Source organism: Anabas testudineus, chromosome 4 (assembly GCF_900324465.2).
Source record: "Anabas testudineus chromosome 4, fAnaTes1.2, whole genome shotgun sequence".
In the NCBI taxonomy this organism is placed as follows: Eukaryota; Metazoa; Chordata; class Actinopteri; order Anabantiformes; family Anabantidae; genus Anabas; species Anabas testudineus.
The window spans coordinates 20,858,014-20,884,621 of record NC_046613.1 but is presented as its reverse complement, the minus strand read 5'-3'; the positions used below and the strand labels follow the sequence as shown (position 1 = coordinate 20,884,621).

General features: G+C 38.2%; 1 protein-coding gene across 3 annotated transcripts in view; it reads left to right on the top strand.

The window, feature by feature from the left end:
• The window catches only part of LOC113150991 (glypican-5-like), a 38,154-nt gene that overhangs the window by 5,710 nt on the left and 5,836 nt on the right, over nt 1–26,608 (top strand). For all 3 annotated transcript variants that reach the window (XM_026343791.1, XM_026343783.1, XM_026343776.1), the window contains 7 exons: nt 939–1,486; nt 2,524–2,706; nt 3,705–3,877; nt 4,038–4,097; nt 4,737–4,859; nt 14,849–14,969; nt 20,577–20,721. In XM_026343791.1, coding sequence (XP_026199576.1) covers nt 939–1,486; nt 2,524–2,706; nt 3,705–3,877; nt 4,038–4,097; nt 4,737–4,859; nt 14,849–14,969; nt 20,577–20,721 — 1,353 coding nt within the window. The remainder of the gene's footprint in view (nt 1–938; nt 1,487–2,523; nt 2,707–3,704; nt 3,878–4,037; nt 4,098–4,736; nt 4,860–14,848; nt 14,970–20,576; nt 20,722–26,608) is intronic.

Below are 26,608 nucleotides of genomic sequence, written 5' to 3'. Positions count from 1 at the left end.
AGATGCTGTCAGCCATAGGAAACATAGCGGATCATAAGATTGGGTCTCATTATCACCTGACTATAGATAACAGGGTAGTGAAAAAGAGCTCAGGGATGAATTAAGTTCTGAGCTATTTTAGCTTGTATGCAGCAGAATAAAGTCAGTCCAAGGTCGGTTAAACGGAGGCTGTGTAACAAGGAAAACTAGCAGATGCATGCATATCGAAATGCCACGTTATACTGTATTGTGTGTAGGAATTATTTATACTGACATTGCCAGATGTATCAAAATTGGAGCAACTTTATGTATCCATAGTGTATGAAAGTGTGTATTACTTACATAACAAGCTGCATATGTAATACATTTATATAATGTAAATTTTAGTCACGTAGTTCCCAGCCAGGGACTTGGGCTTCTCCAAAGGATCACAAGATAAATCTGGGGGATTGTGAGATGATTCATGATTGTGGGAAAGAAAGGCAAAACAAAGTGAGGATACATAAATTCATATTTTTTCCTTTTTTGTGAAACAATCTCTTTGGTAGAACACATAGCTTTAATTAGTATCTTGACAATAGAGAAGTCAGGAAACATGGGGAAAGAGAGCAGATGTGACATGAAATAAAGATTCCGACTTAAACTGGGCAGTTGCGTAGCATTTGCAATAACCGTTAGGTTACCAGAGTGCCACCAGATTCGTCTTCTTAGATTATCGTGTTTTAATGTGAAAAAAAAAACACTGTACCAAACTGTACTTACTTAGGTAAATGTACCTGGGTCGGCTATATTCTTGTGACAGTAGAAATAGATAAAAAATACAATTGTTGCAATGGAACGATGTAAATCATCACACATTTTCACTATGTGATGATTGTGACTATGATATATTTTATTATGAGTGCACATGATATACTAAATATAAAATCCTTCTTAATTGCTTTTATTTCTTGTTCCAGAGACCTTTAACTCGCTTGTGTCCTTCACCTCTAACCTGACCAGCACTCTGTTCGACAGTGCCTACTCTGCTCTGGCTTCCGACTGTCGCCCCCTTGTGATCCAGCTGTTCAGCGACATCAAACAGCATCTCTCTGGAGACTTAAATTCTTCACTGGACAACACCGTGCGCCAATTCTACAATGACCTCTTCCCTTTGGTTTACCGCCGACTCCTTAACCCTGGCATCGGCCATTCATTATCCCAGTCTTATTCCCCCACCACCAGCATTCACGACAACTGCCTCCGACTGACACAGCAAGATGTCAGCCCGTTCGGATCCCATCCCCGGCTCCTGGTCAGCGGCTTGTCTCGAGCCCTCATTGCAGGCCGAGCCCTGAACCGGCTGCTGAGACTGGCTGGAGAAGTTATGAATGCCACTGAGAAGGCAACGTTATCCAGAGAGTGTGTACGAGGTTTAGTGAGGATGCAGTACTGTTCCCACTGCAGAGGGCTGACATTGATAAGGCCTTGTACTAATCTCTGTGTTAACATTATGAGAGGATGTCTGGTAAGTGTTACTGTTAGGATGTAAGCATCTATTTTAACATGTACAGTACATTTCTCTTGCAGTTATAGTTAAACTCTACTCACAGTGATTAGTATAGGATTGAGTTGTGTGACCAATCTCTCATCAGAAACCTTACATTTAAAATAAATGGTTTGTAATTTTGGGAAATTTGCTTATTTGATTTCTAGACGACACAGTTTCAACACAGATTCCAGTGACAGGGAGCAGGGGAAAAACGTTATGTTTTTCCTATCCAAACTTAAATAATGATGCTTCTTTAAGCGTATTAAGTGAATTATTTTAGATATATATAATGTCACTGACAGTTTGCTCCTCTAAATTATTTGTAACCTCCTTCCAGATTTTGAATTTGGACATGAGCAGAAGTTCATTTATTTATTATTATTTTAAAGGCATTGGACATTTCAGGAGGTATTTGTCTCCCTCTGGCCCTGAAGATTGGAATAAAACATCTAATACTCCTATCTCTCACATTACTGAGTCATTTTAAGTAGTGACACTAATGAATTTAATAACCTATCATTAATAAATTATTTTCACATTAAATTTTAGAGGGGCAAATAACAGCATTGTGAAGGGAACTGGCTGTGCTTTGCGTCTTGTCAGAACACTGCTGGACAGCTTTAACACCGCACAGAATAGAGAATAGTCTTTTTATCACAAAACTGGAGGATGCCACTGCTCATCCTGCTTGAGAGTTTCTTGGAAGCGAAAGAAGTGTGATGGAAAAACAACTCCAAACATCTTTATCCTCTTCAGTAGAGGAAATGCAGGGAACACATTTCTCCCATAATAAGAACAATTTAGTTCAGTGGAAAAGCAGTGTTGACTTTCCTGTTACGAGAGAGAAACTGAAACCTCTTACTTTTATTTATGTATTATAATGAATTTGTCACTGATAGATTGATCATTATGTGTACTGAATTCAACCCATGTTCTTACCTCTCTTACCTCTCACCTTTTCCTCTGTGTTATTTTATTTTTTCCTTTCTTTTGTGACCAAACCTACGTTCTAGGTGGGTGTATCAGAGCTCGGCACCCCTTGGGGAAGTTTGGTTGTATTGCTCCAACGGTTAGCCGCCACCCTAGCAACTAGCAGCAACCACAACAACATGGAATTAGCTCTGTTAGCTGTACGAAACCATGTGAATGATGCCATACTGCATGCCCAGCTGCACGGACCACTAATCACAGCCACAGTAAGCAGAGGGGATGATGGGATGCAAGGGGGCAAAGATGTTGCATTAACAATAGATCTGTGGAAAAGACATTTAAATTTTCCCTCTATACGTAAGTGACTGAATACCAAACTAATTGTGCCTTTTAAATAGAACAGAATCAGTAAGCTCCTCAAAACTAAATGAGAACCATTAACAAAATGGTGAAGCATCCTTACTCATATACCCCATTAATAAAGTCATTTGAATTTTGGACACAGAGTGAAGAAGGCCATTGGTTTCTTTCAGCCTGGCAGTTGGATCTTCTCACAAAAGCCTTGTACCTAGATGGGCTAAAAACAGCCTCATTCTTCAGAGAATCTGGGGTTCCCCCCAGGCTGTGTGTGTGTTTGAGTGTGTATGTGAGTGTGAATACAGATCCAGTGCCAGACAAAGACTGTGGTTGGCGGGACAACCGATACCCAGAATGCAGCTTGGGTTCTGAGTGATGAGAAAGTTTCTGTGGCTAATCTCTGGACAAACAGACGACACACAAACACATGCATGCACACACAGTTGGAGGAAGAAATAGAGTAGCCATGCAACTTGAGAGAACATTGTGGACTTAGTAGAGTAGATTCCTGAGAGGTAAACAAACACACACAAGTGTTTAACAGTTTATAGTTTTTATGTGCAGCGTTTAGGGTCAACAGATAATTGCACCATGGGTTTGAGGTAGCAGTAAGTTATTTAAGTGCTGTTTTTGGAGCTTACTGTTCTTGTGTCGCACAAAAAATATGGAACATGTTAGAACAGAAAGACTAGAAATAGTAAAAGAAGAAATACTAAATACTATACACAGTGTTACAGTATGTCTGTGAAAACGATCAGTTATTCAGAAGTTAAATAATCTAATCTTGACTAGATCTTGTTTTTTTTTTGTAGACTTAGATTTTGAAAGTTTTTGAAGCATTCCTCTAAAAAGCAGTCATGTCATCATCTTTTCCAAAACACTGCCCTGCAAACTGTCTACTCCTTAGGTAGAGAAGGTTTGTGGTCCCCAGGGAGCTGGTCCAATGATGAGGAGTGCAAATCATGCATCAAATCACACCAACTTGCATGTTACCACCCCTGAGACTCCTGCTACGTCAGTAACCTCAAAGAGGTCATCTGTGACTTCACCTCCCTCAGTGGTCCCTGCTGATCATCAACGGTGAGTTGAAGCACTTTACAGAGAGACAGTATGGCACGTTTTTTTTTAGTTTCAACTTTCAGTCATAACAGAATTATACCTATTCTATGTTTTGTTTTATTATCTATTATTTTCTTGTGGGTTTATTAATCTGTGTTTGCACCCATATGTATTCCACCAGGTCGTTCCCTCTTAAAGGTTCCAGAGGTGACAAGAGTCGAAGCCTGAAAAAACTTTCTAGGTAAAATAATCTTCTTCAATTATTCTCTTAAATTGAATTCTTTACTGGAATATTACAGTACATCCTCATTGTTCATTATTACCACGTCTGCTTGTGTCATTTGCAGTAGTCCTTAGCCCTTAAAGAAGAGCCAAGTCAAAAGAAACTATTTTATTTACATTAGAGTTTTTTTTTTCAATTAGTTGTACTTTGTGTGAGAATGATCCAGTGCAGCTATAATGCACATAGATATCCCCACTAGAAATTCAAAGAGAATTAGCTTTAATCTCTCCGTGGCTTTAATTGTATTTGAATAAGAAAATAGCTTTATTATTTTATGTAATTCCTCCCAAGGGATAAAGTCATGTGTGACTTCTGAAAATAAAACATCAAACAGCTCATTAAATGAAACCATCTTATCAGACTTTCGTTATCCAGTCATTATTAGAAGTGTTGTGAGCTTGTTTCTCTTCCCCCTGTTTCTTCCAGTCATTTATCAGAATCTGTCAGAAGGGATTTCACAGGGAATTGGACATGACATGTATAAATTGGAACAAATGAACGCATATGTTACATTGATACTACTCTTACTTACAACAACCCAAGCATTCAGCTGTGCACAACTCTCTCTCTCTCTCTCTTTATATGTCTCTCTTTCAGGGAGTTTGAGGGCTCTATCCAGCGGTACCAGTGGTTTTTCTCAGAGCTGCCAGAGATGCTTTGTGAGAGTGAGATGGAAGTTGAGCAGCACACATGCTGGAGTGGCCAAGACGTTGTGGAGAGGTTTGTGTCTGTTTTATTTCATACATTTATAGAATAATTTTACTAGACATAAAGCATGTCGAAGTTGCTCTGACACACTATGAGAAGTAAATCTCCCATTTCTGGTATTTGATATACAACTGCAGCAGAGATAATATTGGCTTTGTTTGCCATGCCAAGTTTGTGCTCTGAAATGTATATTTTTTCTTTGTTTGGGATCAGGCGTGAGCTGAAATTTCAGGTATGTGCAGTACTCTTGAATCAGGCTTATTACTAGTTAATTTATCCCTTGTCTGGTGACTGGAGTGCTAGTCCATAGCATGGCTGTCTTTATCATTCCATTAGAATAACCAATCCAATCAGATGGTCTAAGGACATCAGATTAGATAAGGGATAAGTATTGTATGCTGTACAGATAATGATATCTCTTGATTCAATTATGCAATATTAGGTTATTTAAATAAAATTGACTCGCTTGACTCTTGACTCTTTATAGTGTCCAGAAGCTGCAGTAATATTGATTGGTAAATTAGGTTTTTGTTATGTTTGATAAACATGGTATAATAGAATGAAACAGAATGCCTTAGGAGCATTAAATGACTGTAATAGGTAAATAAAGTAATTCATGGCTGTGTATATTTTATGCCAGAATAATTTTTAATTACAAACATAGGACAAAAGTTTAGCCTATTACACGTTTATAAGTATGTGTGTGCGCATGTGGCTCTTAATAGTTGCCAGGGCAGGGGGGTGACAGGGTTGTGAAGGTTAGGGAGTTCGTTTCCAGAGTCTTTCTCATGGTGATTACATTGGCAGCTTTGACTGCTAACAAGACAAATGGGTACACACACATACATTCACGCACATGCACAAAAAGACACTCCAACAGACACATACCAGCTAACATGCACACCCCCTGCAATGCACACAGAATATGGGATCTGACAACTCACTGCACACAGCACTGTCTAACTCACACACACTCATAAACGCAGAGACACACTTAGACGTTAAGTTCTGTCCATCTCAATCGGGAATCGGTTGCTGAGAATTTTTTCCATTAATGGTCTACCAACCCTATGAAACAGGGTCATTCTACACAAACACATACTCACATATCCACTTTGCTTTATCATCACGAGTGCAGTAAACCTTATATATAATGGCTTTATTATTTATTTGTGTCAAGCTGATATTTTAGGAGAATATCGCTATAAATATATGGCTTAAATTAAATAGCTTGCACCTCACTTATATCACAATATGTGTAGCTGAACATGTTTTTGTTACAGTATGATTGCAGTACATGTAATAAAAAATAAAGAAGCAGGTTACTTTATTGAGCCAAAACATTGCCACACAGTAGGGATCCGATCATCTTCAGTCTGAGCCCGAGGCTGGAGAGAGTACCAGCTCTGTGGAAGACATCCTGTTTTGTGCCAATTGCAAAGACTGCACACCCCAGGGAGCCTCATGACTACAGACCACTGGCCCTAACGTCTCATCTTAAAAACACTCCTGAGAGGCTGGGCCTTGCTAATCTGTGTTGTCTTTTGAGACCAAGTATGGATCACTTTAGTTTGCCTAACACCCATGCATCAGGGTGGATGATGCTGTCATCTACAGTACCTCCTGCACAGGTCCCTCTCTCACCTGGAGAGAACAGAAAACACTGTGAGGATTAAATCTCAGTTTTCTCCTGTGCCTTCAATACACCAATAAACCCATCTTGGTTAAAGGATAAAATGGAACAAGCAGTGATGGATTATGGACTACCTTCAGAACAGACCACAGTGAGTGAGACTACAGGGCTGTGTGTCAAACACAGTGTTCTGTAGTACAGGGGTTCCTCGTGGGACAATTCTATTCCTGTTCACCCTCTATATGTCAGACAGAAGTTTTCTGACCACTTAGCACTTAGCTGTTGTACGGTGCATCACTAACAGAGCAGAGGATGAATGTGGGACTATTATTCAAGACTTTGTTCAGCAGTGGCACAGGAACAGCATCCAGCTCAATACAAGTAAGACCAAGGAGCTGGTGGTAGATTTCTGCATGAAAAAACAGGGCTCAACCAGACGGGTAAACATTCAAGGAGTAGACCTAGAGACTGTTCAGACATACAAATACATGGGTGTTTACCTCAACAACAAACTGGACAGGACAGGACAGAAAACACCACTGCCCCGTAAAAAACATGGTCTGCAGACAGGGCCTGACTAGACAAATTGATAAGGAAGGCCAGCTCTGTCCTCAGTTGTTCTCTAGACCCAGTGGAAGAAGTGGGAGAAAGGCTGACCATAATAAACAATACCTGCCACCAAGTACAGGACACCCTGATCGCCATGAGCTGCACCTTCAGGGACAGGGTGACCTGCTGCCATTACACTTCACAATCTCCATCACTGCTCTTAATAGACTCAAATACCTACAATTACTTGCCCCACTGTCCTTGTTGATACCCTTTATACATTAGTTGGAGTAATAATATCATTGTTCTATTGTGTATGTTGCTAAACTGTATGTTGTAGCTTTGTCTACGTGTGTTTTTTTCATTGTAATTTATATTATTGTAGTATTTTTTCCCCCTGGGGGACCAATAAATTGTTACCTTACGTAAGTGTTCTGTCGAAGCTGTCCTGTAGGCTTATCAAAATTAAACATTATGGCAGGAAATGAAGCCATCTAAAACTGAAATTATATGTTAAATTGTTTGGTGTTACGTTTTAGAACTGTGTCCACACAAGGTTTTGATATCAATGTCAGTTTCTTTCACGTTCTGTCCCATTTAGTCCATCCCAAAATCCCCAATCCCCAGTTCAGGTTTACTTACTCTGTGTCAGGTGAAATTTGAACAACACTTCAAGTAACTTATTCAGGAAAAAGAAGTAATGGTTATAAGAAGGTAACGTTTTACTTAAGAGGGTGAGAAGAGTTGTTGTATTTAGCCTGTGTTGAAGTGCAGTCAGTCTGTGCCTCTCTGACCTCTTTACATCTTCTTCTCTGTTGTATCTATCTATCTGCCCATTCATTCATTAATTCAGCCATCCATTCATCTCTCTATCCTTCTATTCAGATCTCCATTCATCTCCTCCGCCCTCTGACCCACTTCACTTACAAATGTCTCTGTTGGTGAGTGTGTGTATGTGTGAGATAGAAAAAGAAAGAGTTTGCGAAGCACACACAATGATGAGAAAGTGTGAGAGTAGATGACAAAGCTCCTTTTCCTTCTCAATTTCAAGATAATGTGGCAATGAAGAGTGACACCTCTGTCGAGGGAAATAAAAGGTGTAGGTGTGTAGTGTAGTGTATAAGAGTAGGTGTCATTTCCTCCAATGTCCCCAAATGAGTAATCAATACTCATAATAATGTATTTCAAATATGTCTTTTTCTTGCAGGGATTTTTATCTTTAGAATGTCAAAACAATATAGAAAAAAAAACATTTGAACCAACAATTGATTTAAAAATAAACAGGAAAAAGGCATACAAAAGAAACACAGAATTTAATATTAACCAACTTGATGACAGTGCCAGAGTACATCTACCAACAAGTAACCTTAAACAGTCTAACAATTTGGAGACCCGTGAAAAAACACTTCTATTAGCTGCCAACCAACTCTGCCAAACTGAAGGCTCAAGGCCATGCATAAATTAAGTTGATGGCAGGACCTAGTTGGCAGAAGACTACCCTCCAGTTGCTACTGGCCAATCCACCATATCCACCTACACAAACACCCACACAGGTGAGAGACTCAGACACATAAACAGAGCAAGTACAGGAGAGAGATGTAACAAGAGACACCTTCAGATAAAGCTGTTATTAGAATCACCATTAAATTCACATTATGAAGTGCAGTGTTTTAATTTTAATCACTAAATAGAAGCCAGAAGATATAAAGAGACACCCACATTCAACTAACACAGGTGCATTTCATTTATTTTCACCTAATTTCAGACTGGGAGTAACATTCAGTTATTGTGGACCTTTTTCATTGCAGACATTTTGACTTCTAGCAGTAGTAATGCACAGATTCAAATATTAACATATTTGTTAACAATGAGCTTCTATTTCCAGGGTGTTGTCATCAAAATGGAAGACAGTAGTGTTACATTTCATCAGTTTACACGTGCTTCTCTTGGTATGACATGAAAAAGATCTTTTCAGGACATTGTTAAACACTCAGAATAAGCTCTGATGCACATAATCTAGAGACTACAGAACCCTACAATATGAAGATATTGATGCAGGACGGCAATATAATTAAAATAATTATGTACTGCAACCGAGTTTTCTATTAAATCATACACACAATACCTTCAATAAGTGACTGTGAATACAGTACTTGATGCAAGGATGGACAGAGGAAGGGGGAATACTTTTACAGAACTAAAAGTGAAAGCAAACTTAATAAAAGAAATCAAACATCTCTCCACATAAATGTAAATTAATCGAGAGGGAGATTGTATAATTTTCACATAAATGCAGAGCATGTAATCTTCACCCTAGCTTTACAAAACAATGGTAATTTACTATTGTGTTGATAACGTTATGCAAGAATATTAATGATTGTTTCAGTTAAAAGCTTTTAAATGTGTGTGTTTTGCATCTTACAGACTGATTAATCTGTACTTCCAATGTAGACAGAACTGTAATTTCTCATTGTCTCCAGGAGAGGGAAGCCTCTAGTCACTGTGCTAAGTAATGTGGCATTCTGCCTCTAACACTAAAGACCTGTCACAACTGATATTTTTTAAATACATGAAAATCTGTTTTACATCAGGCAATAATGTTTCACAGAGTCATGGAAATGCTGATAAAACCAATAACTGGCCAGAAGGAGAGAAGTGATACTAAGTGCAGTTTTTCTAAAGCCATCCAAACCACAGCATATCACATCCACCTCTGGCACTAGAGGTACAGATATAAGGCTTAGGTGTCAGTATAGTTGATGTGTCTGTGATTGTGTATAATTGTGAAAGAGCCATGTAAACGACTCCACAGGAATGTAGTTAGACTTACAACTGAGGTTCTGACTCATTAACATTACAGACCCCGCTCTCAGATCACCATGTCATGTCATTTTTTATTTTCAATGTGTTTCTGTGAACATGAGAATTGGTTTTAGGGTATAGTCCGGATAATGGCTGAGGTTAAGTATTAAGATGTCATGGTGAAAGTTTAGGAAGGGTTTCATTGGAAATGCCCTTATACTCCCACTCCCTCCTCACAGATGTATTTCTCTGTCTGCACCTAGAAAAAAACAGAACATACTCTGTGGCGTTCTAGCCTAATACCATAAGTACTGGAACTCTTTGTTGGCATTGCTAATCTGAGGCATTTTTTGATCAGCCTTGCAGATATTCAGGTGTGATTTCCTCTATGACTTGTGCTGGTTGTGCAGGGTTACTGAACTCTTTGGTCCAGCTTTTCCCACACCAGCATGATGGGATTCAGAACTGGTGGTTGACCTCTCCAAGCTATCAGACCTTATACCAGCAGCTATTTTCTTCTGCAGATAATTCTTACACAACCAGTAAGAATAATTGGGGTTATCGTCTTGCTGCAATATGAAGTTATTCCAAATTAGTCATTGCCCAGAGAAAATATCATGCCTCTTAAGCATAGAGTGGATTTTGTGCTGACTGAGGATGCTCATTGCCAAAGCATCTTCAGATCATCACATTTCCACCTCCACTACCTACCGATTGTGTTAGGCAGGCAACTATCATCCTTTCATGGCCTCTGCATCTGATCTCTGCACTGTATGTTTTTCACTTTTATCAAAACACCCCGAACTTGGACTCAGTCCACAATACACAGTTTTTAACCCAAAACCCATAGGGAATATCCTTCGTTTCTCAAGAGTATAGACTCAAACATTTCTAAGAAAAGCTTTTATTTTTTTACAGATCAGTCTTCAAATTTAACAGATTGATGAACTAATGGTGGTTGTTTGTTACAGATGAACAAGAACATTATTTCTATGCTGTTGTAGCAGTATGTCAATAAGCATTCTCACAAGACAGATCAGAGTGTGCACGCGTTCGTGTATACATGCACGCAGGTGTATGCAGTGTACCTCTTTGTGTGTTACTGCTAGCAACCCTGCTGTAACCGAGGGCAGCAGCAGAGCAGCTTTGTCATGACAGTGCTGGTGATTTATGTCTGTCGTTATCCAGATCTTATTAAGTGTCACTCACAGTCATACCTCTCTGTGTTGTCTGGATCACGCTTTCTGCAGTATTATCATCTGGTGTCAGACAGACATAGCAACCTGACAGTGACAGTGTTTAACAGCAGGGTTGTAACATGAGAAAACTTTTTACATGTGCTGTAACTGCTGTTATTTTCTTTCTAACTTCAATATAAAACACAAATCACAAGGTGTGATTTATTATTCGAACTCTGAAAGAAGATTTGTACACTTGACAGATAATCAAACAGATGTTATTTTCTGCAACTTCTTTTCTCAGACTATAAGTATATACATATATTTAGTTTCTTTGTATTAAAATATGTCAATCGATGGAGGCGAGAGGCAAAAGATCTGAATGCCATTCACTACATTTCTGCTGAAAACTTTCATGTTAGATTTACATATAGGGTGTTACCTCCTCTATCCTTTATTGTAATATGCCCCTAATGCAGACATTTGTTTTACAGCAGAAATCATGCTCTTCTCAAGATCCACAGATAAACAGTATATTACATTTAATTTGCATGTCTCCATTGTGACTGGTTTCAATATTGAGAAGGTCACAGAATATAAAAGCCTTGAGAGCTCTCAGAAAGATTTACATTTAAATATAATATTGATAAATGTGTTAGTAATCTTCAACAAAAGCCTGGCTTGCAGAAACCTTGGAATTGATGGAAAAGCATTGTTGGAGTTGTTTGCCTCTCCTCATCCTCCTTCCTGATAATGGGGATGTAATTTGTAGACATGCTTCTGCTTCCACCTTTAGGCCTTTAGATTCCATTTACTATTAAGCCCTTGGATTCATTACTGGAGATAATGACAGTGCTTAGCACTCTATTTTTTATGATTAGGTCACTATGTCTTTCTTTACTGAGAGACAGAACCCTTGGTGTTTGTAAATACAAATGTATTGTTGGAAAATTGCAATCTTTTATTTATATTTTAATAATCTCGAATCAAGCACTGCATTAGTGATTAGTGAACTTGTTTTGTTAGGAAAATCTAAACATTTATGCCTCTTACCTGCTTATAATACTTTGACTAGCAGTGTTAATTATTTTAGTTTGATATACTTTTCACTTGATTTATCTTTGTAACTGTGGTAAAAGAGGAAGTATGCTTTGCTAACCTTGTATAAATAAAGGTCAATCAACTGTTGGTAGCTTTTAGCTGCATTGTTACTAATGAAGTTGAGCGCATTCCCCGCTTTAATGAAGATAAAAGAAACATGATATTTGCCAGAATATTTGTGAGGTGCTGACAATTTTGCGCCTGTAGCTAATTCATTGTGTATGTGTGGTGTTCATACTGATCCCAAAAATCTTTGCTGGAGTCTAAGGAATCTTGGGATTTCCCCTTGGGGCAAAGTCTGTGGTTTTTAATTGAGCTTTTATTTCTTTTTTTTCATCCTCCCCACTCAGCCTCCTCTTTTCCTGTCCGTCTCCTCCTCTTTCCCTCACATGTTCTACTCTTTCAAATGCCTTGGATCTTATAAAATCAGTTCAGGGGGTCTGCTGAGCTTTTCATCACTTATGTTAATATATTTACTTGTAAACCAGTATAGTTTTACACAGGATGCTCAGTTTTGGTCATGTCAGTGTTTTTATCAGCCACAGTCTCTCAGCCCAGACAAAGAGTAAAAACTGATTTAATTTCTTATATAAATAGACACGAACAAGGATGCACTTCTTTTACTGTTTACTTGTGCAGCTGTGTAATCAATATTAGCAGTTTCCATGGAGATAGTGTTGAAATGTGTATGAAGCAATACAAAGAGATGGTCGGTCTCCTGAAGTAAGATTAGTGGGTTAACCAGTTAAATTTAACCCTGGATTTCTGGCTCTATAAAGCTATGCTTACTGCAGCATGCCTAGGCATGTTGGGGCAGCAGTAGATCAGTTGGTAGAGGAGTCTTTAACAAACCCCAGGGTTAGTAGTTAGATTCCTGGTTCCTCCTGCCTACATGTTGAAGTGTCGAGGCAAGACACTGCAACCTGTAGTAGTGCCAACATGGACTGTATGACATCTGTCCAACAATAACATTTTTCCAAGAAGAGCAATAAAATATGTCATAATTATTATTTAGATAAAAAAAAAATTAGATAAATGTAATAATAGTTTACCTGCTAATCAATCAGCACAATGTTACAAATGATACATGTTGAATTATTTATTAATTATAATTATTTATTAAATGTTTGTTAAGCATTTAACAAGATTAATACAAATAAACTGAATGACAGAGGCACTATGAGACCTGTAATTGATGACTTGGACTGTTTCCTTACAAGTTACAGAAAGCAAGTTGAAAAAGACTCTTTTGGGGTAAAACAACATCTAGCAGATTAGCAGAAAACTGGTAGTAATTGTTTATTCCCACAATAACTCTAGGCAAATGAATATATAGAAAGTGTCAGCAGTTTAAAATTCTATTTATTTTATATAGTCATGTTTCTGTTGGTTATATTATTATAGTTGTGTGATGTGTCCTCTTCCCACAGCATCTTATTATTTTTGCCTCTCTAATGACCTCATTTTCCCATGATAGTCTCACCCTCTTCTAAATTAACCACACAGTTCTAGATCTTGATGTTCTGTGTGATTGGTTGCATATTTAATGTGAGTCTGCCCAAAGTAGGATTGAAAAACGTATCTCTCACAGAGATAGTTTATGAGGATCTCAGGTCAGTTATTGTGGATTGCCAATGTCAGGCTTAATGAAGTCAAAACACATAACAGAGCCAACTACTTTGACTTGAATAAGACATTTTATCAGGAAAAAATATGCTTGAAAACACAAGCTGTGTGAAAAAAACAGAGATTTGACAAACGTAATTAGAGGCTTGATGCATCAGACAGAAGTTTCTGGTGGGATATGGCTCCAGACCAGCAGAGTAAGCATGGCTCCAGAGGCTGGGGTCTTCACCACTACACCATCTCTTGGCATTAGTCAAGTCATTTTAGACTCATCCACCATGTCTTAAGTTTCTGGTTCCCACAGTCCTGTTCTGTCGTTACCATAGCCAGAGTGTGTTTGTGTTTTCGAGGGCGTGGATAGCGGTTAGTGACTTGGTGGCTGATTGTATTAGCTAGCAAAGCTGGTTTGGAACTTGGAAAAATATGACTCATGGACCGTTGTTTCTTCTGTTTTGCCTTTCTCTCACATCATCTTCTTTCTGATCCACCCACTCCAGCCCCCCTACACAGATAAAATGATGTGATAGTTGCTTGAGAAAAAAAAAAAACATGAATATGGAAGATGTGCAAGAGCGACCACAGTCAATACCACCAAATTAATCTTCACAAGAGTTCAGCAGAGTCGTTATATTTAAGTGCATTGCAGAAAATGAGATATCAGAAGGTACTGCTGAAGTTGCTGTTAATCCTGTAATGTTATTTAATAAAAGTAAAGTAAAAATAGTGAGTTCATTTTGGCCAGTCCTCACTTTCTGACATAACTTCAAATGCGTGTTTGGTTGTTAGGACTTGGGTTTAGGTTTAAGGTTAGAATTACAGTAGGTTTAGAGTAGATTTAGCATAAGGTTAGGAAATGGGTTAGACATTTAGTGCAACAGAAACATTATTCAGCGTCTTCCCATTGATAGAAGAACAAATGTGTTAGTGTGTGTGTGTGTGTGTGTGTGTGTCCATGCACATGAAGTAAATCACGACCAGCCCAAACTCATTAGTATAGTTTTTTTGGAGGGGAAACTGGGGTATGAGAGCAACACATGCACATACACACTCACCCAACAGAACTGGGACAGAAAATTTACCGGAGGTCTCGTATTTGTTCTGTCTTTCTGTAGTTATGCAGGCCGTGTGGTTGGCATCACTTTAAAAGCCCAGAGGGAGAACCCAGAGATGATTGTCCGTAACAGGGATCCTGTCCTGAAGGAGGCAAAACAGAGACTGGAGCAGCTAACACAGGTACACAAATGAGGAATAGTAAGCAATGTAAATATTTCTCTTCTTGTAAAAAATTTACTTTTTTTAATGAGAGGATAATATTCAACGTTATGTGCCTTCTTGTGAACTGATTTTGTTGGTCCGAGGTCAAGGTGACTGTGACCTCTTCTTTGCACTGTTTGTCTGTCCAATGTTACAATCACAAGTTTCCGTCTCACCTCATCTTATTGACACTTTGTCAATCACGAAAGGTCACCAACAAATTTAAAACAAAGTGGATCTGTTGAGGATCTTATTCTTGTAGTGGTAAGATTGCGGCCCTGCTGGCCTACCTCCATAGGCAAGACCTCCTTACACTTTCCCTACCTTGTACCTCATACCTCACTTGCTTCGGATTCATTCAGAAGAGGCTCTTTTACACAGTTTATCCAAAGCAACAGCAGGATAGGTGTAAGTCTCCCACATGGAGTATGGCAATCTTACCACCACACTATTTGGACAACTAGCCAACTAGACAACTGTCCCTGTTCTCTGGAGACCCTGTTCCTGTCTCCTGGCTTTCAACTTTCAAAGATGTGATTGGTGAGTTGTCGTCTTTTACATGTTGTTTGCCACTGGTCGTCTGTACAGGGCTTGTAGCACTTCTCTACCTCTGTGGTTGAGATCCATTGAACCATGGCATCAAGGTTTTCTGGGTAAGTGTCAGGTGCACTGATTATATCCTCTGCTGTGTCAGCCGAGGGGGCAGAGTTGACACTTTCTGCGACCTCTTTAGTGACCAGGCTTGTTAAACTGGCTCAGCTGACACTGTGGCCCAAACATGTCATGTTCAGGGCCTCAGTAAAAAGAGGAGGAAGTGTGCCACCCAGAGATGACGGCACATACTCTTCAGACACAGCTGCAGTCTTTTTCTTTAGGGACCACATAATGGATCCTCTCATCATAAGTATCAGGTCCAAACTAATTTCTGCCAACATGGCTTTTGTAGCATCATCGCTTTTATCTGCTTTTCAGATATTCCAACTGTTCCGATGTCAGTCTACTAAAAAAGGAGCCTACAGCTGGCCATAGAGCGTCTACACTTAACTCCAGTGTCTCCTCTCTCTGTGAATGTTTGAACAGCGTTTTATACACTATAATATTTTCCTTCATGCTTTGATCTGTTTTCATAAACTGCTCTGTCAGTATAATGAAGACGAAATGAGTGTAGTGAGTTTGAATTTAAGTTATATACAAACCTCTGTATGTGAGATTTTTGAGAACATGGTTTCACATTTAAAACAGTTAAGAGGCACCGTATCGTAGCAGTGTCTGCAGCTTAGCAGCAATTGCTTGGCACCCACAGCATTTACCGGCATTTTTTAAACTCTGTCATCTATCAACCAATGGATCAGTCACTCTAGTCTAATCTGCTAATGTGAAATATTCAAAACATTACAATTATTCTATTAAATGAGTGAGTCATGATGTGACTAATGAGACAAGAACAAGCCAAGTTACCAACTACTGTTATATAATCTCATTAACATGTTGTACATTAGGAGTGTAATATATATTTTATGTATAAGCTGTATCTGTGAAGTCACTACTGATCAGAAGTTGTATCTGTAATCTGTAGTTATTCCAGGAGAGCTGGTTTCCTAAAGAAGAGTAGATACTGGTAGGCAACGCAGGGGCTGCTGAGTACAAAACAGGAGAGCAAATTCAACTTACCGAAATATCTGAGCACTTTTTTTACAGCTTATTAACTATTAATATTAACTTTTACTATTATTTAATAATAAATTATTAATTCACCAATTAAACAGCTCTGATCCAAATAATATAAATGCATCAGGGTAATTCTTAGTGATGATCATCATTTGCACTAGAGTCTGTTTTGGCTGGTCAGGACATACAGGAGATACAGTCATCTAGTCAGGCAAATAGGAAGGCGGACTAGTAACTACATAGAAAATTGGGAGAAAGCGCAAACAAGCAAGAAACGTTATTATAAATAAATTCCACACAAAGACCAAGACCAACATTTCATTAGTCCACCTAATTTCAAGCAGCCCCCTACTGTTAAGATAAGCATTTTTAAAATTAATTAAAATAAATGAATGAAGTTCATAACATAAACAACTGTAAATATTAATCAGGAATAAACAGGGCATTTGTTATGAACTATTGTCAGTGGCATATTTGATCTACTAGTACAAATTTATGATAAGAGGATATTTAATGTAGAACTAATTCAAAATGAACAATAGACACGTTCATTGTAATGAAGAAGGAGTAGTGTCACCCAGCTTAATAATGTGACTCAATGTAACTAATTAAAATGGTTTTTGGCCAACAATGGAGATCTGTGACACAGTTATTACTGTAGTAGTAGCTACTTTGTTTAAAATAGTTTTCGTTTTAGCCATTATCATGAAGTTGATGAAGACAGAATTAGATCAGAGCTGATACTTGTAGAATCAGAAAACCAGTTTAAATTGAAAAAAGGAATACAAATAACTTGTATTAATGTAGCAATACTTCATCAATTCTGGTGATTGGGGTGCTTATGAAATATTTCTGGAAAAATCACACGATGGGACATGCCAGGTTTATTTTTCTCTTTTTAGTGAAACACTTTCTGTGCTCCATCTAATTTTGGTACTGAGTCCATTAATTCCACCCATCATTAACATGGAGGAGGTGCCAAGTGAACACATACTCAAATGCAATGAGAATAAGAAAACTTAGTTGGTAATGCATTCCAACTGGAGCAACAGTGGAAGTCACAATAGGACACAACACAAACCAATATAGGGATAAAAAGTCAGATGTAACGCAGCTGTGCATGAGTGCACATTGTGATTTAGTTATTGTCCTTTGAATGAGTTAAGAGTCACCGTTTGAAAACCAGCACTAGGTCTTGGTTTTTTTCATGTTAGCATTCATCGGAGGCACACATTAATAGACACAATTTATAAATTATTATTCGTGTTTGCCATTTACATACACGCAGAGCTAAGATGAGAGCAGGACAAAGAGCATCCGAGGGATTTTAATTATTTTACTATCTGTGCATTGGAGGTTTGTCTTGCTCTCTTTCTTTCCTTCTGTCTCTTCTTATCTTCCACTGTCCCAATTTGTATTACATGTTAATTAGACCTTTGCAGCAGCGGGTGTTTCACACAGGCTTTTCCCTCTAATGGGATTCTGTTAGCATATTCACTCGCTTTATGCTCGCAGTTTAAATGTGTATGTACATGCTCAGCCAGTCAGAATGGGCCCAATCAGTCCTGTGAGTGCTGCCCCTGCAAAGAAAGGACTGTGGTCTTGCCATTCCTCATCCACCTTTCTTCTTAAGTGACAGCTGATGATAACATGGCTAGGGATGGCTTTATTAGAAGTGTTCCAGATACTGTTCTTAATTAGTTAATTATTTTTTTATTGACTAATCATGCAGCAAACAACTTACATCATGTGACAGCATTTGATGCCAGTACAGGAAAACCAGAGATAATGTCTTATTACAGACAATTACAGTTAATTTATACTTTGTAAAAAGAAATATTTGACATTTTGGGAAAGAGGATTATTTGCTTCCTTGCAGATAGTTATACCACTTCAATAACTGCTCATTAAATATGAAGATACAGCTAGCAGCAGATGAGCTTAGCCTAGTAAAGACTCGAAGCAACAAGTCTGTCTCTGTCCAAAGTTAACAAATTTACACTTAACAACACACTTAAAGACCACTACTGGAACTCATTTAATAGGAATAATAGGGATGATTTAACTCATGCTTTGTCAATGGTTTAATAGGAATATCTTGTAATAATTGCTGCCTGATCACATGAAGTACAGGCCCTACAGTGTCTGCATACAATATCTTGTGCAATGATTGTACCTTTAACATGTACAATATACTTGTATATATGTGAATATTTTACATTTTGCTAACAATAAATATTCATTGTGTGAGCTGATACAAAAATCAGCTGCACTAGTTTTACTGCACTATTTTTATACTTTGCAAATAAGAAATAAGTAAAAAATCCCCTTCCTCTATTAACTATAAGACAGACCACACTGAAGCTCCCACTCTTGAATAATTTCTCTTGCAAGCCTGGTTTCACTTGATATTTTCAATGCCACATGACCCAAATTCTGTTTAAATTCTAGCTTTTCCACATGACTAAGAAAGCACAGTCCCGGTGGAAACATTGCTGTAATGTATTTTTGTCTTCCCTCAGCCCTCATTTGCAGTCCGATGACATGATGTTGAATCACCACACAGAGTCTAGTCTGTCTACATGTCCCCTTGGACATGCTGTCATATATTAACCTTGGTTTTCTTTGTTTCTGCTACACACCTACTGTACAGCGAAGGCCAGACGTCCCTCCCTAAACATCCACCCAGCATCTATCAAGCAGAGAATTACACCATGAAACATAGGCAGAGTTTATGATATGCATTGTTTAATTTATCTTAGGTTTAAATTTCATGTTTAGCACACATATGTTGTACTTATGTCTGTTTACATGATACCTTCAAATTGGTTAATTCTTTGGCCTGTCAGTTACATGTAGTGCAAAATAATTATGCAGACATAGTCCCACTGCTGCACATTTTCAGAGTCACACTGAAGAAAACCGTAGATTGTTTGACTGTTGTGTTTTCCTATCCTGTAAAGCTGGACAGCTTATACCATATGGTTGTTGGCGAGGAAATATTGTTAGCTACTTTTTGCATTGACCTTGCATGACAATTAAGTTCTAAAAAATGGCTGTAATTATAAAATCCCAAACACTTGACTCTCAATTTGGCCTTATAATATTTAATTTGCTGGACAGATTTCTCTTTAGATTCATCATTATGATAGATGTTACAATCTCCGTGTCATCACCCTCTCCATATACTGTATATAGAAATGTTATCTTAGGGGGAAATGAAATAATGTAAAATGTCAGTATAATACATCTTTTCCTTTTTAAAACTGGTGGCTTCTTGCCTTATCTCTGTCCTCAGCTGGAATTTATATATTACCCACCTTGATTCTCTAAAATACACATTCATCATACAGTGAATCAATTATATGTTGCTGTCGCTGTGCATGTGTGAAACCCTAATAACTTGAATTTTGTGTTTTATAGTTTCTAACTTGGACGAAAACTTTGTGTTGTCCTTTTACTACTACAAGAATTACGTCGAAACACCATATTTGATTCAAAATTTCAGCAGATGCATTTTCTATCACTGAATTGTTGAACTATTGGGAGAAAATTCGTATAGGATAACAATTACAGAGCACGCCACAGCGTCTTTACGAGCAGTGATGACTATGATTCTGGCTTATTTGCTTTTATTGTTATGTGGCAAAAAGGTGAATTTTCCAAAATGACAAATTGCTGCTTTGAAATTCTTTTACCACACACTCAATGTTTTTTACATTTATTCTCTTTTATTTTACTGGTCTGTAATGTTATTAATTAATAATAACATTTTTTGAGTTGAAGCACTGGTACATTCTGAGAGGAATACCTGGTGAAACAACATACAACCATGATTTTAATAGTTTAAATTATTAAGTCTAGTTTTAGCAAAGGTGTATTAAGTAATATGAACATTTTTATGTGTGCTGTGTTTAGGAGTTGTTAGTGGAGCTCGGCTGGGCAAGCAAAACCAGAGGAAGAGGAGGAGAGGAAGAGGAAGGTGGGAGTGCACAGACAGACAAAGGCAGCGGAGATGATTGTGATGATGAAGATGGCTGCGAAGCATCTGGCAAGGAGAATGGTGAGTCACACGTGCCCATACATGCACACAAACAAACATACAAAAATAGAGGAACAAACATTAGCAAACACACACCCACACATGCATGTGTACACACACACACACACACATAGTTCTCTGGCATGGATGGTGGATGATTAAAAATGCGGCCGCCTCCACATATCTTGTGCCAGCAGGGAAATGCCCAGAGGGAGGGATAGTACTAAGAGAATCAACTGCCCTCCCTCCCTCTCTCACTTTTTCCATCTCGCTTTCTGCTGGTCTCAGCAGTTTTTCTTTCTCTCAGCTCGGGATAAAGGATGCTCTAACAACCAGGTCACCCCAAAAACAGAAATACAAAAATAAACTGTAATTATTCATTTATCTTGACTTATTTGTCGGGCTTGTGCTCATACATAATACATGGGTGTCAGAGGGAGATCTGGGGACTCCTAGGTGCCTTTAAGCAATCCCACAGAGTGAATGCAATTTAAATGTATTATAAATAATATAGCTAATGAGAAAGCACTGCTATATGTAGAGGTTATTGACCAATTTTCTTTTTCTGTTATTGACCTGAAAACAATTTAGATCCGAGTGTTAAACTTACTAATTACTACTTTTACAATATGTTAAAACCGTTCTAGGTACACAGTTTTATTTAGGTGTGTTTTTCTAAATGTATTTCTCTCTAAATTTAAAGGTTCCTGACTTAACAAAACAACAATCAACGTTAAAACCAATAAGTTAACAGGTTATAAAGCTGTTTCACAGTCCTGACTTACTTACTTACTGGCAGGTGTGGTTGGCCCCACCAGTTACAGTAAGTAGCTGTCTCAAAAAAAGCAGGTTTAAACTAGTTCTATCAGACTCAACAGCTGGTTTACACAGATTATTTTACATAGTGTTGTGATATTCTTTCAAACAACTGTGTGCTCCAACATAATAAGAACAAACAGATCCAGTATTTTGTTGAATATCACAGTCACCTCCAACCAGAGGCCTGAAGGAGAATCAGTGCTCTAAGGCTGCAGCTACACACTCGTCTATATGCTATGGAAAACTTTACTGTCCGTGTCTATTTTTACAGTAGCTTAGTACTTCTGGAGGTGTGGAGGACTGGCTTTTATACCACATGACATTTATTACACGTCTCCATGGCACATTTATATTTAAATGTTTGTTTTCTTATACTTGGTTATGCCCTTATGTAACTGCTCTAAAAGTAAGATATTTGTTAGTGCATTTGTCACACCCTCTCTCCTAACCTTGATGTGTCATGCCTCCCACTGGGCCTGAAACTAGTATGCTGGTTGTTTTCTGAGAAAATTGCTGGTTATGATTTACTGAGCTGGTCTTGGTATATTGGGGTTGTGTCTCTCACAGCCACAATGAATGCAGCATCTCCATGCATATAAACAAGCCCCACATGCACTAGAGCAGCATCAATCATAGTGCACAAATCATAAAGATCGGCATGAACATGACATTTTTTTCTTTTTTTATTTTGAATTATTTGTACTTTTCATGCCTGTACTACACATTGAATCTCTAGTTATCACTTAATGTATACATAAAACACCATGGAGTGAATAAACGCACCATAAACCACTCCAGTCCATATTCTCTGACTCTCTTTAAAATTCTGCCTACAAACCACTTCTCTAAATCTGAATTGCTGAAATATGGAGGTTATTATTTCACAGTAAAGAATGCGCATGAAAGCAAAAAGTCTGCTCACACAGGGAAAGCAAGCATTTGGGAGTGTGAGGATGTATATGCACAAATTAATGAAATGTTTATAGCTCCAATATGTGCTTTAAGTGTGTTTGTGTGGGTCTGTGTCTGCAGTATCTCTGTGTGTATGATTTATGGATGCTGGTTTTCTGTCTGCCTGAGTGACACAGATCCAGTAGTGTGCGGTTCCTTAATGTTGACCTTCTGTTTTTTAACAAACAGATGAGCTAAAGTTCTCTCTCTTCCTCTCTTTTGCCGAGCAGCACTTCTGAACAGGGGATTCTCATGACATTTAGGCTTTATCGGGACAAGTGTAGGATGAGAGGTGGAGTGATGGGTGCCAGGCGCTGAATTCCAACCTCAAAACTTTAATGCAACGCCAAGCCTGTATTTTATTGATGTTCACCATTTAACAGTGAGAAGTTATTTTAGTCATGCTGTTACACAACACGGGCAGTTATTTTATAAGTCTGTCTTCCACATCAAGGCAAATTGATCTGAGCCTAGAGAATCACCTGGCAAACATTGTTCATAGATCAGGAACAAAGAAACTAGGCATCCTAACATATGAGCTTTTAGATGTGATGAGTTCAAGTTAGTGCTGTGTATATGTTTATCATGTGAACAGTATACATAAGTATTTTGAGAACAAGGCACCTATAGTTTTCAATCATGGCCAGCGTTCAATTTGCCCTTTGTTGACCTATTAGCTATTAGCATTTTTAAAACCTTGTTTTTCTCTTTTTTAATTTTTTAATTTCTCATTTTTCTCTACAATTCACCAAGAACCGTGTGTTCTCTAAATGTGGTATCTGTCTCTGGGCCCCACAATGTCAATAATGTAAATGTGATCACAGCTTCTTCTCTTCTCTTCTCTTCTCTTCTCTTCTCTTCTCTTCTCTTCTCTTCTCGTCTCTTCTCTTCTCTTCTCTTCTCTTCTCTTCTCTCGTTCTTAATGCTGTGTCACTGTAATTGCTGATGAACATTGATGTAGCGGTGTTAACTCAGGTGGATAACCTCCAGGTATCCATGAGTCACATTACAACCACTAATGCCAGTCTGGAAAGCACAGATCATTTTCCCCTCAAAACAACAGGCTCATAGAACAAGAGGCTTCAACTACATACCCGGGTTTGTGTTCAGGAACTGCTTGTATCTTTGCCAAGTACAAGATGTATTTGTATGAGAGTGTATGTAAGAGAATGTGTACTCACGAGGGGCATTCAGTCCCTGTAACCATGGTTACCAGGTGGTCTGCCCTCCCATGGGCCCCTATTTGATGACAATGAAGAAAGAGAAAGAGAGAAAGCAAGGAGAGATGGGGAGATATAATGTTAGAGAAAGCACCAGTGTGTCTCTCTGCATTGGGCTTTCTGTAATGTCATTATCTCCTCTGTTACAATTCATTAAAATCTGGTTGACCATAGTTACATTTGCAGTTTAAATGCTGGCTGTATGCGGTTCTTATCCATTGTCTGTTCGTTGCCCTTCTTCCATGTATCGTCCTCCATCATATCAGCCTTTTTCTGCTCACTTGTCCCCTACTTCCCTGGGGTCATATTCAAAAAGCCTTTAAAAGCTATTTCATCTTAATGGGAAAGGCCAATGTTTTCCAGTGCTTTGTTCTAGTCAAGAGAGCAACCCTGGTTCCAAAGAATTAGCCAATGGTTTATTCCTTTTTGTGTGTAGAAAATACACCATTTACGCTCATACACTATCTACAATTAAAAATTAGCTTTCTTTAAAAAACATAAATAATAATAATAAATAATGAAAAGTACATTATTATCCCGTGTTTAAAAATTACATCCTCAGTTATGAATGGATTTGGTACTGACGTAGTCAGACATTGAGAAACATCAATGTCTTGCTGGTTTTGTTAATAGATTTACATTTACATGACTCTTTTATCCAAAGCGACTTACATGCAGAGGCAGGGTAAGCGTAAAGGGGTCTTGCTTAAGGATCCCTACTGGAGGAAAGCCACAGCTGGGAGTCAAACCCCAGTCTCCAGCATGGAGGGCGTCGATCTTATAATATATATATTATCATATATAAAATAATTTTTCGAAACACAAACTTAAGCTGCAAGAAGTCTGCCGAGCGTGGACATCATTTTTTTTCCCTCTAGTCCTCAGTTATCTTCAGTTTTATTTATATGGTGCCAGGTCTCACAGCTTGAGATGTGTTGACTTAAATCACATATACACATAGACAAACATATAAAATTAAGGGGTGAGAAGAAGGAGATACAGTAGGGAGAAGCAGACACAGCATTAAGATAATTATATATTTGTGTGTGTGTTCCCCATGTGGCACTGGTTAATAAACAGTAGACTTAAAATGATAGAGCCTTAGGGGAGGAGTTGCAGCCCATTAAAGAATTACACATTCACTTTGCTCTCACTTTCTCTCTTATTCGAAGCGGTTAATGACTGTTCTGCTGAGAGAAATAAAAAAATGACTAAATGACTACACTAAAATGCTGCACACCAAAGAATAGTAACTACCATATCCATGTTTCTATTATCTGTCTTTTTGTCTGACTCCTATTTTGTCTGACACGTGTGTATATTTGAATGGGTTGTTTTATGCAAATCTGATTGGACATCATGTGTTTACTAGTCCTCTTCTCTGCAGTGATGCTGATAAATTCGTACTTGACCTTTTGAAAAAACCTGTTGCCCTTGCTTTGTCTAGCTGCACCTCGAGGTTCATTCCTCATGTATTCAAATTAGTTTTCCCCTTGCTGCACATATAACAGCCAACACCCCAGTTGGTTTGTGTTTATGTGCAACCTTCAACCAATCACTCTCTGTTCATCCTTTCATCTTCTGCATTGACTCTGCAGCTTCCTTTGTGTTTCCACATGTTTCCTCTGAAGGTTTTATGACTCCACCTGAGGCTATGCTTTACCTTGGTGAGTGTGACCTTGGAAAGGTGATTTACTGCAAGTGAAAGCGTTAATTGTTATGGTATTATAGTTATTTGAAAACAAGCACTAGCCATTCATATAGATGCCACATTTATTTAAAATGCAGTTATTTAGAACAAGTGATGAAATTATATATATATATATATATATATATAATCTGACTAGGATTCTCCCTAACCATCAATAAATACATATACTTATACACTAATATAATAACTGCAGTAATTATCCAGTAACTGGCTCTTAGAAAGATGATGTATCAAGAATAAAATTGAGCTTTTGTGAATGAAGCTAAAAGAAGTTGTTCTTCAAAATTGATTTTAGTAACAAGCACAAACGTTTGGCTCATGACCACAGCTTGGTAATAGGACTTATAAAATTAAACATGTTTAGAAGGGGAAGCCAAGAGGTGGCATATTGTTGCTAAAGGTACTCCTTAGCATCAAGACACATGGGTCAGGACTGAGTGAGACTTTCTGTGTTGTAACAAGATCATTCTAGGAAATATTTATTTTATCCTTCAACTTAACCTAACCATCTTTTTTTTTTTTTTGCCTGTCAATTAACCGGTGACATTTTCACCCTGTAACCAATCATTTGAATGATGGTATAATGACAGGTCTGACAGGCGGCCGCCATCATTTCTATGGGGTCAAGTAGTAGTGCATCAGGTGCATGCTAAGGGTGTATCTTTAGCGCCAAGTGGAATCCTTCACTACAGTGTGTGACTATGTGGCATGAGAATGTGTTGGACTACCACCATGAGATTTGTTTCTACTGCTGTTGTTTTACGTGTGTTATGGTTTTAGCGATCTTTAAGAAATATTATGATCCTGTTTGTGGACTCCTTCAGTCCACAAACTGCGTGAGAGATGAGTCCATGAGGCTGTGGTTCACTGAAGACATGTCTGTAATAACATTTTATATTTTATTTATTTATTTATTGTATTTTATTTTCTGATGAGTGTTTGCTGGGGGCATAATCTACAGCTACGTTTGGCCATGCTCTTCCTGCTCTTTGTGTGTGTGTTTGTGTGTGTGCTCTTGCACATGCGTGCTCCCTGGGGAGCTGAGGCTAAAGTAATGAAATGCTCATTACTGATTCAGCTGGAAATGCTAGGGATACATTTACACGCCTACATACACACATGCCAGCTATCCAGACGTTTTTCAAGGTCACCTTGCATCATTTGTGTGTCTGTGCGTGAATGGATGTTTGAACACCAACAAGACTGA